General features: G+C 46.2%; 2 protein-coding genes across 4 annotated transcripts in view; both read right to left on the reverse strand.

Moving 5' to 3' along the window:
• LOC123499989 overlaps positions 1–2,320 on the reverse strand; it is a 3,838-nt gene extending 1,518 nt beyond the window's left edge. The window contains exons 1-5 of one of the 2 annotated variants that reach the window (XM_045248549.1): positions 1,846–2,317; positions 1,305–1,392; positions 1,023–1,105; positions 701–877; positions 1–41 (exon numbers count right to left, since the gene is read on the reverse strand). The exon at positions 1–41 is cut by the window's left edge and continues 296 nt beyond it. In XM_045248549.1, coding sequence (XP_045104484.1) covers positions 1–41; positions 701–877; positions 1,023–1,105; positions 1,305–1,392; positions 1,846–1,947 — 491 coding nt within the window. In that variant the 5' untranslated portion in view covers positions 1,948–2,317. Of the gene's footprint in view, positions 42–700; positions 878–1,022; positions 1,106–1,304; positions 1,393–1,845 lie in introns of both variants that reach the window. The other variant, XM_045248550.1, reaches the window with a different exon arrangement.
• A 402-nt stretch (positions 2,321–2,722) lies between these two features.
• Positions 2,723–8,170, reverse strand: LOC123499636 (iodotyrosine deiodinase 1-like). Of its 2 annotated transcripts, none has more exons than XM_045247964.1 (7): positions 8,013–8,170; positions 6,063–6,235; positions 4,997–5,096; positions 4,678–4,808; positions 4,425–4,550; positions 3,761–3,951; positions 2,723–3,420 (listed from the first exon to the last, which is right to left on the reverse strand). In XM_045247964.1, exons 2-7 carry the CDS (start codon positions 6,226–6,228, stop codon positions 3,238–3,240), a joined length of 897 nt encoding a protein of 298 aa, XP_045103899.1. In that variant the 5' UTR covers positions 6,229–6,235; positions 8,013–8,170; the 3' UTR covers positions 2,723–3,237. The 2 variants fall into 2 exon arrangements, with proteins under 2 accessions (XP_045103899.1, XP_045103900.1); XM_045247965.1 differs by lacking the exon at positions 8,013–8,170 and adding an exon at positions 7,114–7,130.
• Between the last annotated feature and the right edge of the window lie 6,825 nt (positions 8,171–14,995).

Raw genomic sequence — 14,995 nt, forward strand, 5'->3', positions numbered from 1 at the left:
ACTAAGGGCGGATCCTCGGGCGGCACGAATTTCAGGGCCAGCTAGGGACAGGGCAGGGATCAGGGTAAGGTATGTGTGGGAATAAGATAACTAGTCCTAGCAGGAATAGACTCAGTGTGATATTGTGGTTGTTTGTGTTGAGTGAAGAGCGCTGAAGGATGCCAAGATGAAGCCATGGGTTGTAATAGTGATTGAAAGGTGTGGTGTGTATAGGAATATTTTGTACAGGGACTACCACATATAGGCCAAATGGCTTCCTGCAGCGTTCCTCTCATTTTCATCTTGTAGTAGTTACCGGTGTAAATGTTCACCCAGTTACCAGAGAAAATGGAGCGTTAAGAGATGTACTAGTGTAAAAGGCCGATGTAATTTGAGAGAGAGAGAGAGAGAGAGAGAGAGAGAGAGAGAGAGAGAGAGAGAGAGAGAGAGAGAGAGAGAGAGAGAGAATGATGAGTCTTGCTTGTTATAATTAGTTTGAAAATGTTAATGTCTGGGATTTAGATATTCTTTAGGTCAGTCAAGGGAGTGTTTTGTTATAATAAAAAGATTGTTCATGTCTATTAGAGAGTGCAGGTGGCTTGTTGCTGGGAGGTACTCCATTTTACAAATATAAAAAGGAAACACCATTTGGCAAAGAAACAGTACACGGAAAATACAGGTTACAGGAAATTCACGTCTGTTCAACCTGAGGTGAGCTCACCCGTCTGTAGTGCGTCGTGACCACTATGAAGAAGTGAATGCCCAACGCCAGCTGGACGAGGGAAACCATGCTGCGCAGGGAGGGCGTGCGGGGCAACGTGACCGCCACCCACGCCACCAACATGGCCAGGCTCACCACGCTGCACGCCAGCCACGGCACCAGCAGCCATTTGTTTTCCTGCAGGACAAGGTGATGGCCCTGCAGTCTCTCTCTCTCTCTCTCTCTCTCTCTCTCTCTCTCTCTCTCTCTCTTGACATAAGTTTGATTGACTGGTTTAAGACCCACGTACCACCCTGCTCTTCACCACACCCATCGCACTCACCTTCCTCGCTCCGTGTAGCAGCAGAATGCTCGCCACCCACTGTGCGGCGCTGATGCTGCCCGACGCCAGACTCAACCTAGTGTCTGTGGCGGAGAATAGTACCATTCGATGAAAGTGGAGGCTAGAAGATATCTGCTCTGAATATAGACGAGGCTCATGAAAATGTTTTCGTAAAAAGAAAAGTGGTTTGTGATCATTATTGTGAAGAAAACCTCGCTACTATTGACGTCTGAGTAGAAAAGGTAAATGCAGCCAACAGAAGAGTAGCACGGGCATACTGACTGACGGTATAGTCAAGGCAGCCTTTGCAGGGCTGTTCCGGAAGGTGAGCTGATATGAAGTCCAGTAAGACAGCCACGGCGCCCCACACCTGCCGAGGAGCGGATAGAAGGCAGTCAGTGATTCGGACACGGGAATGAAGGTCGAGAGATGAGGATAAGAGGGAGAGTATAACAGGGAACAGGAAAAAACTCTAGATGACGCATAGACAGTGATAAGAAAAGGTGTGGGATTACGTTTAGTTTACACAATGTCAGCAAAAGTATTGTGAAAGCGAAAAGAACAATAAAGTGGCGCGTGATAAACAAGACGATAAGAGAATGAAGGAGAGAAAGTGACCGGATGGAGGAAGATAAAAGGCAAGGAGTAAGGATGAAAGATTTAGGTTAGGTTAGGTTAAGGGGAAGGTTAGGTTAGGTTAGGTTAGAGGGAAGGTTAGGTTAGGTTAGGTTGGGTTAGGTTAGGTTAGATTAGATTAGATTAGATTAGAGGGAAATAGAAGAGAGTTTGTTGATAGTGAAGAAATGGAAGTGCAGGGACTCACCACACCCACAGCACCGATCCACCAACACGCCTCGTCAGCATCCACGCAGAAGCAGCACGTCAGGGAGTAACATCCGGTGGCCTTAGAGTAGCGGCACCCCATCCTGCCACCACCACCACCACCACCACTACTACTACTACCACTATGGCCCGTGATCACGCTTTGCACTCTCACCAACACTGTTTTTTCGAAGGCAACTGCGATAATCTAGCTGGGATTTCTAGGAGTGCTTCTTGTGTTAGTACTCGTATGTATATTAGCGCGCTCCATAAAATATCCTTAAAAATACGTTTAATTTCAACTATCTTTTGGATGTAGCGAGATGTTGCGAGGCGCTGAGATATGTTACCTTCATGTCCGATATGTTCTACCTCATCATCATCACCATCACCACTACACGCACTCACACGCACTCTCACACACGGAAAGATGTCTACTACAGCAATAAGACTGTCGACTATTGACACACACACACACACACGCACGAAGTTGGGAATCCTTATCTGTTTGTTTTTAATGTGACTTCCTTTCACTATAACAACACCTCCCTCCCCTTTCTCTCCCTTCCCTTACCCTCCCCGTTTCCATCTCCCCTTCCTCCCTTATCGTCTCTCTCTCTCTCTCTCTCTCTCTCTCTCTCTCTCTCTCTCTCTCTCTCTCTCTCTCTCTCTCCCTTACCCTCCCGTTTCCATCTCCCTTCCTCCCTTATCGTCTCTATCTCTCTCTCTCTCTCTCTCTCTCTCTCTCTCTCTCTCTCTCTCTCTCTCTCTCTCTCTCTCTCTCTCTCTCTCTCTCTCTCTCTCTCTCTCTTTGGTTCCATTTCATTGCGTGGAGGCCAATAATGCTAAAGGAACGAGGTTCAAAATAACTCAGGAAATCAGGCTTATCATTATATTGTTCTCCAGTTTCCTACATAGGTTAGGAACAGTATGTGCAGCACACACAGAACACATAACCGTGGCTGACACACACACACACACACACACACACACACACACACACACACACACACACACACACACACACACACACACACAGTCCTACCCGAAGATCGGTCTATGAGCTCTGAGCTCGCTCCGTAATGGGGAAGACTGGCTGGGTGACCAGCAGACGACCGAGGTGAATTACACACACACACACACACACACACACACACACACACACACACACACACACACACACACACACGTTGATGTATACCTAAAGTTACTAATAATCTTATGATTCGTTCACTTTCTCACAAATTTTCGTTCTTTGTCTTGCTCAAAAAGTAGAGGCAACATTAATTTCCTTCATTGTAACTCAATAATAACATCAACAACACCTCACACATGACACGCCTCCTCGCTGCCACCTCCTCCACCTCCTCCTTCTCACTGGCACTCCTCGCTCCTACATCGTTGTCAGGATCTCCCCGAGGGGCTTGCGCTTGAGGTCTGGCACCGTGGCGTCCTCGGTGGGGTAGCCCAGAGGCAGCAGCAGCAACAGCTTTTCGTGGGAGGGACGGTTCAGGATGGAGCGCAGTGCCGGGCCGCAGTTGAGGGGCGTGGAGGTGAGGGTGACGAGGCCCGCGTTCTGGTGTGTGAGGAAGGCTTTGTTAGACTATAGAAGGTGCTCAGTGCTTACTCTTATTTCCTTCTTTATTTTTGCTGTTATGGCAGTTCTTAACATTTAGAGCATTAAAAGAAAAAATGTCGGAAAGACACACACACACACACACACACACACACACACACACACACACACACACACACACACACACACACACACACACACAAAGAGTAGAAAGTTGATTGTCGTTTAAATGTATATGTATATGTATATGTATATGTAAGTATATTTAAGGAATTGTAACTTTGAAACGTTTCCAAAAAAGTTGTAGGCTTCCCCCGCTCCCCTCCCCCTCCCTCCCCACCTGTATGGCAGCCAGCAGGATACCGCACGAGATGGACGTGGAGATTTCATGGTAGTAGTGGTTGACTTTGCGTCCGTCAGGGAGCGGTGAGTAGGGCTGCTTGAAGATGAGCAGTATCCACGGCGCCTCCGTCAGGTACTCCTTCGTCCATGTCGTCTTGAACGCCTTCAGGTCTGCCACCCACTGCTTGCCTGCGGGGTGAAGGATGTTGAGGATTACGGTCAGGAGGGCACAGGAGTTAATAGGTATAGATTTTCGCGAAGTTAGCAAGGACACATGGACCGTATGACTGGGGCCAGTATTCTAAAACGCTCTACACTCTTACCACGACTATTCTCAAAGGCCTCAAAGATAATTAGCTCGGCTCTCAACACACACACACACACACACACACACACACACACACACACACACACACACACACCGAAAAACCCATGTAACCTCAACTATCGTCTTTTCATTGTAGTGGTGTGGTGCAGAAGGGTTTCAAAATATGGTCCTTATAAACCACGCTTGAAGCAAGGTGGTGTCTGCGCGAGCCTGCTCTGTTGATGGTGTGACGCAGGTGTGGGCGCATGGTGGTGCTGTTTGTAAGGCCCGGCACTCATCTGACCAGCAAATGCATCACACGTCAGAGTTGAGGTGTTCCCCGCACGATACCTACCCATCCTCTTGGTGTAATTGATCTCCTCCTCTGCCTCTACAATGGATCGGATCTGCTCCTTGATGTCCGGGTCACTCACCGCCACGAAGGACCACGGTTCGGTGTGCGCCCCAGACGGCCCCGTGCCTGTGTAGGAGACACACACAGATATATTCTCGTGGTGGACGTGTAGCAGATATGTTTCAAATGATGAGCTTTTACACCAGGCAATCGCTACAAGTGTCAAGATGCCGAATGGTGATGAGAGCCGCACCAGCCGTCAGGACAAGCTTCTCCACCAGCTCCCGCGGCACGGGCTCGCGGCTGAAGAAGCGAATGGAGCGTCGTTTGTTCATCAGATGGTAAAACTCATCCGCCCTCTGCTGGCTCTCCTCGATCATCAGCCTGGAAGAAAGGAAAGATGAGAACCGCAGTTTAATAACTTCGCCATCTGTCTCACGTGAAGCTGCTGACCAGTTGTGTCTATGTGTGTGTGCGTGCGTGTGAGTGCGCGTGCATGGGTGCGTGCGTGCGTGAGTGCGTGTGTGCCCGTGTGTGCCTGTGTGTGCATGAGCATGTTATACGGTCCCCACCTGTCGTGCTGGTAGCGGATGTGCGACACATCTTCGCCGTGGGGCGGGTCCACCAGATCTGATTGGTCGTCATCGTCGTTGTCGCCGACGTCACCAAATTCTGAAAAAAAAGAAACATTGTAAGAATAGAATTAAGGTAAGCTGATCCAGCTTGCGTCAACCAACCGCTGCCACCACGGAAAGGAAACAAATTCTGCGTTAGTTACTACTGCAGGACTTCCTACTGGCGCGACAGCCAGGGACACAAGAATTACCCCAGTGTACCCACCCGTACAGAATCGCGGTAATGGTGGTCAGCACTCAGTATCACCTTTCCTATTCTGGCAACATAATTTTGGTGTTGTTACAGATATCCTTAAACTGAAACCTGTGTGAGGACTCTGTCCCTCGAAAGAAATGTTGGGCACAAGAAGGCACCTCACCACGTCCTGGAGGTCCGCTACTGGGGATACATGTAGGAAGGATGTAATCAGTGGTGACGACTCATAATCATAACAGAGAATCGCCAGGCAGATAAGATAAGGGCACAGACAAGAGCAAAGGAATTCTGAGAGTGTATATGCAAGGTCAACAAGTGGACGCGTTTGGGAGGGAGGGAGGAAGGGAAGGGGACGGGTCTGTCGAGTGTTGTTTGCCACATATGTGGGCTTTATCTAGCTTTGTTGTCATGGAACAACACAAAGCTTCCTAAATCTCAGTTTATATCACTTCACTTCAATTCCACTTCCTTTCATATCCATGTTTGTTTGTTTTTCCTTTTTTTCTTTTTATTCCTCTACAATTTTGTTATTACTTTCGCAATTTTAACCTACCATTTTAATTGTTTTGATCATTTTATAGTGTTGTCATTTGACAGTGCCTTATCTTTTTAAATGAGTTTATCAATGATTGCTCTCAGATAAGTTCAGCTGCTTATTGATAAAACAATACTACACACACGAGACCATCCCAGTCTTACAGAACTGCATGGTATTAAGAGGGAAACTACTACTATTACTACTATTTACTACTTACTACTTACTACTTACTAACTACTACTACTACTACTACTACTACTACTACTTACGGATGACACGATTAGCTGCGGCTTTCTTGGTGTCGTCTGTGTGGCTGTCGTATGAATTGCGGCGGCGGTACAGCAGGATGGACACCAGCAGGACCAGGAGAGTGGGCAGCAGCAGTGGCCATGTGTTGTAAAGGAAAGGCAGGAGGTAGTGCGTGGTCAGCGACATGGCGTACCTGTGTGGTGGCGAGGATATTACTTAACGCTGACGCAATCCCCTCTTACACGCAGATTTCAAGACACTTTTCCTGATCTTTTATTTTATTTTTATATCTCTTTTGAGTCTGGTACCTTCGTAGGTCTTTTGATTTATTTTTCATGTTTCTCTTTTTTTTTCTTTTTTGTTGCCCTTGACCAGTGCTCCTCTTACGTAAAAAAAAAAAAAAAAAAAAAAACCGCGCCATTTGGAAAACTGATCTATACTCAAATCGTAAAGGTTTCAAGTAATGAGCGAGTAGAGTGAGTAGTGTTGCGTGCGTGGATCAGGCTGTACGTTTTCATGAGGACGGAATAGCCTTGTGATCGCGCACGTTACTTATACACACACCGCACGATAGTCTGTTTGTCTCTATAAAAGGAAAATTCCAGTTAGCATGCAGTTTTACGACAAAAAAACCTTTAATCTTGTGAAAATAGAGCAGCTTGACTACTGGTATGTGAGTGGCAAGAGTCGTGAACCTTGAGTGTCGTGTGAGGGGTTCGATCCTCGGCCACATCCTCTCTTGACTCAACCCGTTAGGTAATCATCAGTGTTTGAAAGCCACAGTTAAGTATTTAGTGACCTCGTGACATGCTACGTAGGTTTAAGTAGATTTTGCTTCTCATAGTACTTTAACAGACATTGGTATTGTTGCGTGCAATACAACAATGAAAAACAACACTATACTCTAAAGTCAAAAGTTATTATCATTCTTACTACTGACTCTGAAATTGTACGAAAACCTTAATGTGTCATGTCTCGTCATTTTCATCCATCCTGAAATTGAATGTTCCGCGTGTCGAAGGATATGCAGAAATTGAGTCAAGTAGAAATAACACACTCATGCACACTCACTACACGCGCACCAAGAGGATGAAAGTGGAAGGAAGTTATGTTGAAGGGAGATGACGGAAGGTGAATATCAGAGCGAGGTCATTTTGGTGGGACGGACTGCCAGACGTGTGATGTGTTGGTGGTGAGAGGCTAATGGCGGAAGGTAAATATTATCGGGTCGAGGTAATCTTGGTGGGACAGACTGCCAGACGTATGTTGTATTAGTGGTGAGAGGCTGACTCATAAAGGTTAAGAGTAACATGACCATTTTGTCCAACCTTCAAGACAATATGGAATAACTAATATACATTAAGTATCTCTCTCTCTCTCTCTCTCTCTCTCTCTCTCTCTCTCTCTCGTATCGTGGCGGCATGGTAAATACGCAAATACGCTGAGGCAAGCTTGGTATTTGCCATGGTCAAGGCGTCAGGCGGTTCTGGTGATACCACAACCTTCACTAATCCTTCTTGAGGCACTGCTGACCTTGGCTGCCACTAGACTACAAGTCTGTTCTGTTCTACATTGACTACCTCATCGAAGGCCGCGTGCAAGGACACATCACCTGCTAGTCTTTTTACACTCGCGAAACACTCCTTGGTGTGTATAAGTGTATTATGTCATTATTTTCCTGTAGCGAAGAATAGCTTGTAAAAGTTGCTTGTCTTGTCTCATAATTATTTAATCAGTGTGCACTTGACCAAAGGAGCCGTAACACAGGCTGCATCATAGGCTGAAACAATTAAATAATATCTTCCCGACCACTTCATCATGGTTGTGTTTGATGGTCCTTGGTGCTGACTGACGGCTGCGAACGACGATGCTAACACTGGATTGCGTATTCGTTTATTGCGACCCTTTAGTACGAAGAATTATCATTATTTCCAATACTGAAATTGTAGACAATTTATGTATGTATGTACCTTTTTGATAATCCTGATACTGACTTCCGTGTACCGTCAAGATGTCACTGAGGTAGAGCAACCAGCGAGGCTGTCTGAAGCCAAGACCAAGGTGTGTCTGTGCACTGGCAGGCCCTGGACTACTGTGACTGTGAGTGTGTGGCCGCGAAGGCCAGTCGGGCACTCTGGGCAGCCGCAGCGGTGTCTGTGGTCTCCCTGGCGAGCCTCGATCACCATCCATCCTCACCATCCCATCTAAGGCCACATTGCTGGTCTAGATTCTATACGTGATTACCAGTGCACTCCTTTGTGGTGGAATGTGTCACTGTGGACGGTAACATTTTGATGCGCCTCTGCGAAGATGTGATGTAGAGGCAAATAGAAACAAGTACAGCTGATAGCATGCAACCCCTAACAGCCGCCAGCGGACTCACTACCCCACACACACACACACACACACATCGGGATGTAACTCGAGGGGTTGTGGCCTCGCTTTCCCGGTTTGTGGAGTGTATTGATGTGGTCTCAGTTCTACCCGAAAATCGGTCTATGAGCTCTGAGCTCGCTCCGTAATGGCTGGGTGACCAACAGACGACCGAGGTGAATTACACACACACACACACACACACACACACACACACACACGGCGCCCGCGGTGAACTTTTTGCCGTGCAAGTTAAGATGAAGTGTGCGATCATGTCACAGACCAGATGTGAATTCTTTTATTTGTTTTCTATTTGTTAGAGTGAGCGGGTGTTAGAACATGATTGAGATGCAGGGACGGCCTCGAGTGTAGAGCTGACGACTCTCACTTAACCTTATTTTCATGTTCTTATTTCTTAGTGTTCTCAAGTGTGCAACACAAGAGAGAGAGAGAGAGAGAGAGAGAGAGAGAGAGAGAGAGAGAGAGAGAGAGACTGCGGGATATGGGGATGGAAAAAGCTGATTCCAAGATGACTATGAAAAAGAGAACAGTGAACGATGTCTTGGTTTGATTGGCTGAGTTATGCTTTTTAGGTTGTATGTTCTGCTGTCATGATCACTAAGGCTGTTTTTCTCTCTCCTGGCCCTTGTTGTTATTGTTGTTGTTGTTGTTAGTAGTAGTAGTAGTAGTAGTAGTAGCAGTAGTCATTACCGTTCTTGTCATCATCATCATCACCATCATCATCATCATCATCATCATCACCATCTTTATCATCACGGCATTAATTTCGGTGTGTAAAATAATGAGAAGACAAACCTAATGAGAAGAGAAACCAGAAGAGATTGTGAGTCACCTTAGTGGATGAGGTTGTACGAGTATGATGGGTAGGCAGGCCTCGACAAGTGTTGCTTCACTGATCGCTGCAGAGATCTGGTGAAGCGTCTAATGTGAAGAAATTAAACAACAACGATAACACTAGCTCGGTTACATACACACTTATTACGACTCTCGACAAGTGTTTAGCTTTTATCACTGACACCAAGATTATGTACAATAGCTAATCAAATCGTAAATTACCTTTTCTTTAGCCGTGATTGTGAATTATGGGCGTATTAAGTTAGGTTATGTGATGGTAGGTGTGATAATGATAATAATCGAATAAATAAACAAATTCACTAATACTTGTAGTATCACATAGATTTGATAACCAAGAGACGGCATTCATCAAGGCTATAGAACATCCTTGCATTAGGCACAACGCATCAGACCACCTCAATACGCTGACTGGCTCCTGCACACCCCCAACCCAAGCTCCAATCCCACCAGCCCAGCCCAGAGCAGGACTATACTGACCGGAATGTCGTGTAACCATTTCAGTACCGCTCTAAGAACACACTGAAACAGATGATAAAGTGTTCCATTTCTCGTTCAAGTTATGAAAATATTTGGATGGCAACATACACACACACACACACACACACACAGTAGCTCAGTGGTTAGAGCGCTGGCTTCACAAGCCAGAGGACCGGGGTTCGATTCCCCGGCCGGGTGGAGATATTTGGGCGTGTCTCCTTTCACGTGTAGCCCCTGTTCACTGTTCACCTAACAGTGAGTAGGTACGGGATGTAAATCGAGGAGTTGTGACCTTGTTGTCCCGGTGTGTGGTGTGTGCCTGGTCTCAGGCCTATCCGAAGATCGGAAATAATGAGCTCTGAGCTCGTTCCGAAGGGTAACGTCTGGCTGTCTCGTCAGAGACTGCAGCAGATCAAACAGTGAAACACACACACACACACACACACACAGACGGGCTGTTGAATATGCTAGGAGGCTTCCTGTTTTTTTTTTTTTATGTGTGTGTGTCTATGTTTTGTTTTATATAGCTCACATTTTCTTTTTGCATCATTTGGAGGGTATGACGAGAACATTTATATATCGCAAGGCAAGTGTGAATGGTCATCTGAATGTGTGTGTGTGTGTGTGTGTGTGTGTGTGTGTGTGTCCGTCACTTGTGTAAGACATCGGAAAGCATCACAGTTAAGGTTATATTTTTTGGCATATTTTACAAGGAAGCGTGTCATCGCCTCATCAAATTTAGTCTGTGCCCATGCAGTTTGAGAGCGTGACGATGCTTGGCACCACCCTGGGATGGAAAAACACGATATTCCTACCGTGCTGACTACTAGCTATATATACACGCAATACTGGCTGTACATATACAATGGAATGTCCACGCCACTCTGCCCTTAACATCCCCAGCTTGCCTTGCCACTTCGTAAACAACAGATTTTGAAATTGTGGGAGGGATTTCGTTCGTGCATTGCCGCTGCAACACGTGCAGGGCAAATTTGTCTTTCCTTATTTGCACTACTGGCAAAAAGTTTTTGTTTTTCTTTAAATATTGTTCAGTATTGTACCAGTCTTTGTTTTCTATATTTCTTTCTGAATGTTTGTATCATAAATGATTTCAAAGTATGTGTTATTAGTTAAATAATGGCGCAAGGTTAAAGGTGTGCTCACTGATCGTTCCATGACCGCTGAATGTTGTCAGATGTTGCGATGTAACAATTGTTGACAGTGTAAACCCTGAATGTTGAATTCAGTCCAGTCCGGTTTGAGTGTGAAACAACAATTCATGTTGGAAAATTATCATTATCATCTCTACGGGCCAAATTTAAACTTTATTTATCTGCACGAGTACATTACACTGTGGATAAACTTTGTATACCTCCTCTAACATTACTGCCCTCACCAAAACTTCTCAGCTCTTCCTCTGGGACAATTTCTTGTCTTTGATGCGTTGTTTCTCCAAATATCTTGATGGTAGGTAGGTATGCTTCACACAGGGAGTGCCAGGGGTAGGCTAGGCGGCTTCCTGCAGCTTCCCCTATTTTTTATGTCCCTATGAGTTTACACGTACACAAATATAACATAAAAGTAACTGAAATCTTGCAGTCGCGTAAGGATTAAGTACAAGCTGTCCTAGCGGGATCACAAAAGTCCTGAAATCATTAGTGGTGACTATCAGTGTCCCGGAGTCATATACCTGGAGTGACTGCAAATGTCACTACGTTTGTCTTGGTGACAGCCTGTCCATTAACAAGGAGAGGCGGTGACTCACAGCAGCCAGATGACTCATTTCGGGATATCCCCGCCAGGGAAGGGAGAGGGTGGGAAGGGGCAGGAGTGGAGAGTGCTTGTAACACAGTGGTCGTCACCACGTGGATCTTCCTTCAGGTGCGTCACCATTGCCTCACCGCCGCCATTGTGATCACGATGGTTAACCGCGGGCTTGATAGCGCCTGCCCGGGCGCGGCGTGCAGCTCAGCGGGGAGTGTGCTTGCAGTGGGCCAGCGACGCGGAGGTCAGTCTGAGGTGGCTAACTCTTGTTCTACGAGCCACATCACTCATTGGCCCATATTGTGTGTGTGTGTGTGTGTGTGTGTGTGTGTGTGTGTGTGTGTGTGTGTGTGTGTATGTCTATCTCCACAACATCTACATAACACTTATGTAACATCTTGTATCTTTCGTCTTGTCACCCACACAGCTCAGTTTTATTTTTGCTCCCTTGTGACTCGCCTGACTCCTCCTCCCTGCGACCTGCTCAGCCTCCACAGTCCACCTCCAGGCAGCCATGGAGCGCCACACCAGCCTCACCATCCTCCTTCTTCAGCTGCTGCTCTTCCCTCTGCTCCTCAGCCGGGGTTAGTTTCAGTGGGCGCCGTTGATCTGGTTGGTTGCAGCGGTGACACACCTGCTCCCTGTGTGGTCGCACTTCCATTATCACCGGTTTGCTTTGTACCAATTTTTTTTCTATTTTTGGATCAATTGTTTCTATTGTTTTAGGTGTTGTGGGGCTTCGTTTATTCTGCTTTTGTTTTTATCCTTCTTTCTTCTCCCTGTTTTCTTTTACTAACCTTTGTTTTTGTTTTTTCTTCCGTTCATCCGTTTCTTTTCTCCCCTGTTTTCCTTCATTGCATTGTTTCCTTGTCTCTTCCTTTCTTTTCTATATTCATCCATTCTTTTTTTTTTTACCCTTCCTCCTTTCCCTTCATTATTTTTTCTTTCATCCATCTATCCTTCCTTCCTCACCTCGTCCCCTCGATTAGTCCTTTTCTACCTTTTTTCCTTTTTTATCCCTCTTTCTTCCCTTCCTTCCTTCCTTTTTCCTTTATTGCTTCCTTCCTTCATTTTTCTTCATTGCTTCCTTCCTTCCTTCTCACCTTCCTTCCAAGCTTCCATGAGTCAGTTTAAAGCGCTTCAAATTACGTGTCCAGTATTGATGAGGTAGTGATGAAGTGCACAAAACCAAACACAGGCGGTGACCTTCACTGGAAAGCTTAATGGCGCCGCATCGTATACAGCCTCTTGTCTTAGTCTTAAAAGTTGAGCCTCAGATATTAACGTTTTTTTCAACTTTTTATTAGCATCTCGAAGTGCGACGCAACTTTTCGTGTATTTGTGTTAGTTGCGCTGTGGTTATAACCCTTAATTGTACTGTACAGGGTGCGCAGCAGCGGCCGACGGCAAGGAGACGGCGTGGCTTTCTTTCTCCACCAAAGAGCTTGACTTGGTGGCGGACGATCATGAGAACACCACGATATTCCTTTTGCTCAGGTGTGTGTGTGTGTGTGTGTGTGTGTGTGTGTGTGTGTGTGTGTGAGAGAGAGAGAGAGAGAGAGAGAGAGAGAGAGAGAGAGAGAGAGAGAGAGAGAGAGAGAGAGAGAGAGAGAGAGAGAGAGAGAGAGAGAGAGAGAGAGAGAGAGAGAGAGAGAGAGAGAGAGAGAGAGAGACAGACAGACAGACAGTCGGTCAGTCAGTCTATCATTAAAAAGTCATATTACTTATCAAAACACTTCATCTGACCACAATTCCTTACACAGCACTGACACCATCACCACCAAAACAACACACACACACACACACACACACACACACACACACACACACACACACACACACACACACACACACACACACACACACACACACACACACACACACACACACACACACACACATCCACAAACTACATTAACTTATCCCCGCCTGCAGAGGGACATCCCAGGAATGCTTCACCGTCAACTTCACCTACGAGCCCTCCAGCCCAAGCTTCGTGCCCCTCAGTGACTTCCTCTTCTGCCCTAACCAGCTGCCCACATCACCTACTGCATCATCTTCCCGTCCTCCCAAGGCCCGTGGGGAGGAAACCAGAGGAAATGGGGAAGATGTGTCCTTACTGCCCTCCTCCGTCCCTCACTCACGCCGCAGTCCCCTTATGGAGTTTCTGGATTGGGCGTCTGGATTGGGAGCAGTGCAGGAGTCTTCAGAGGGCGGTGAAATAATAGGCAGCGTGAGTTTGGATATTGTGAGTCGCTGGGTTGGCAAAACTACTCTGAGTGTGGAGACAAACTCTTCCAGTGTCAGGTGAGTGGTGGTGGTGGTGGTGGTGGTGGTAGTGTCGTGCAATATCATGAAATACGCGCTGCAGATCCACTACATTAAAAAATATTCTATATAGTTGAAGTTGCACGGGATTTTATGAATAGGCGAAACAGTCTTGTGAACCCGGTTAGTCATCTCTATGGCCTTGGAAAATAGTGATGGTGAGAGCAGCGTTTCAAAGTACGGATTTTGGTCAGATGTCAAATTAATCACCTTCTCTTTGCTTCTGTTCTTTTTATGTAAGAGGGACACCAATGGTAACAAAAAAGGCTCAGACAAGAAAGAACACTTACTGTGATAGCTAATCCCCCCAAAAAACGTCAGAAATATCACACTAAATGGAGGATACGTGTCTTGAAGTCTCCATTGACAAAGAAATAAAACCATAGGAAGGAGAAAATACAGAAGAGGACAGGGAATTCCAGAGTTAGCCAGAATATGGGATGAATGATTGCGAATACTGGTTAACCATTGCATTAGTGTGACTGAGGCGCGGTCCTTTTCTTCAGGGCGGTGGACGCCTTCGTGGAGGTGTCGGTCATCGTCTCGAGGGGCTGAACGTGGCGAGTGACGTGATGGGGTGGGCCTACACGGTGATCTGGGACGTCTCCTTCCTCCCGCAGGTGATCCTCAACTGGCGCAGGAAAAAGTAAGTACGAGAGATGAGGACGAGGAATTGGAGGTGAAGGAATGGGAGGAAAAGGAAGAGGAGGACTAAGTGAGAAAGGAGGACTGGGTTAGGAAATAGAAAGGGATGACTAAGGTGAGGAGGAGGAGAAGATGGAAGAGAATGAGTAAGGAGGAGGAGGAGGAGGAAAACTACGATGAGAAGTAAGAGGATTATAGTGAGAAGGAAGAGGGAGTACTAGGAAAATATGAAGAAGGAGAAGAGCCAGATGAGAGCGAGAAAAAAAAAAAAAGACGAGGATCAGGAGAAGCAAAAGAAAGGGAACAAAAGGAAAATTAGAAAAAGAATAGGAAAAAACTGAAAAACTCGAGAGAGAGAGAGAGAGAGAGAGAGAGAGAGAGAGAGAGAGAGAGAGAGAGAGAGAGAGAGAGAGAGAGACTAGCAGAAGGAAAGTAATATATGAGAAATTAGATGATAGTGGATATAATGCCTTATTTAATCTGAGTTACT

The sequence above is a fragment of the Portunus trituberculatus genome, chromosome 50 (genome assembly GCF_017591435.1).
Source record: "Portunus trituberculatus isolate SZX2019 chromosome 50, ASM1759143v1, whole genome shotgun sequence".
Lineage (NCBI taxonomy): Eukaryota > Metazoa > Arthropoda > Malacostraca > Decapoda > Portunidae > Portunus > Portunus trituberculatus.

What these genes read in the sequence shown, in the direction of transcription:
- LOC123499636 (XM_045247964.1), bottom strand. Translation starts at nt 6,228, where the DNA reads ATGTCGCTGACCACGCACTACCTCCTGCCTTTCCTTTACAACACATGG. An exon ending in ATCCGCTACCAGCACGACAG is followed by an intron (nt 4,809 to 4,996) that starts GTGGGGACCGTA and finishes CCTTTCTTCCAG; the next exon opens with GCTGATGATCGAGGAGAGCC. An exon ending in CAATTACACCAAGAGGATGG is followed by an intron (nt 3,952 to 4,424) that starts GTAGGTATCGTG and finishes TTCACCCCGCAG; the next exon opens with GCAAGCAGTGGGTGGCAGAC.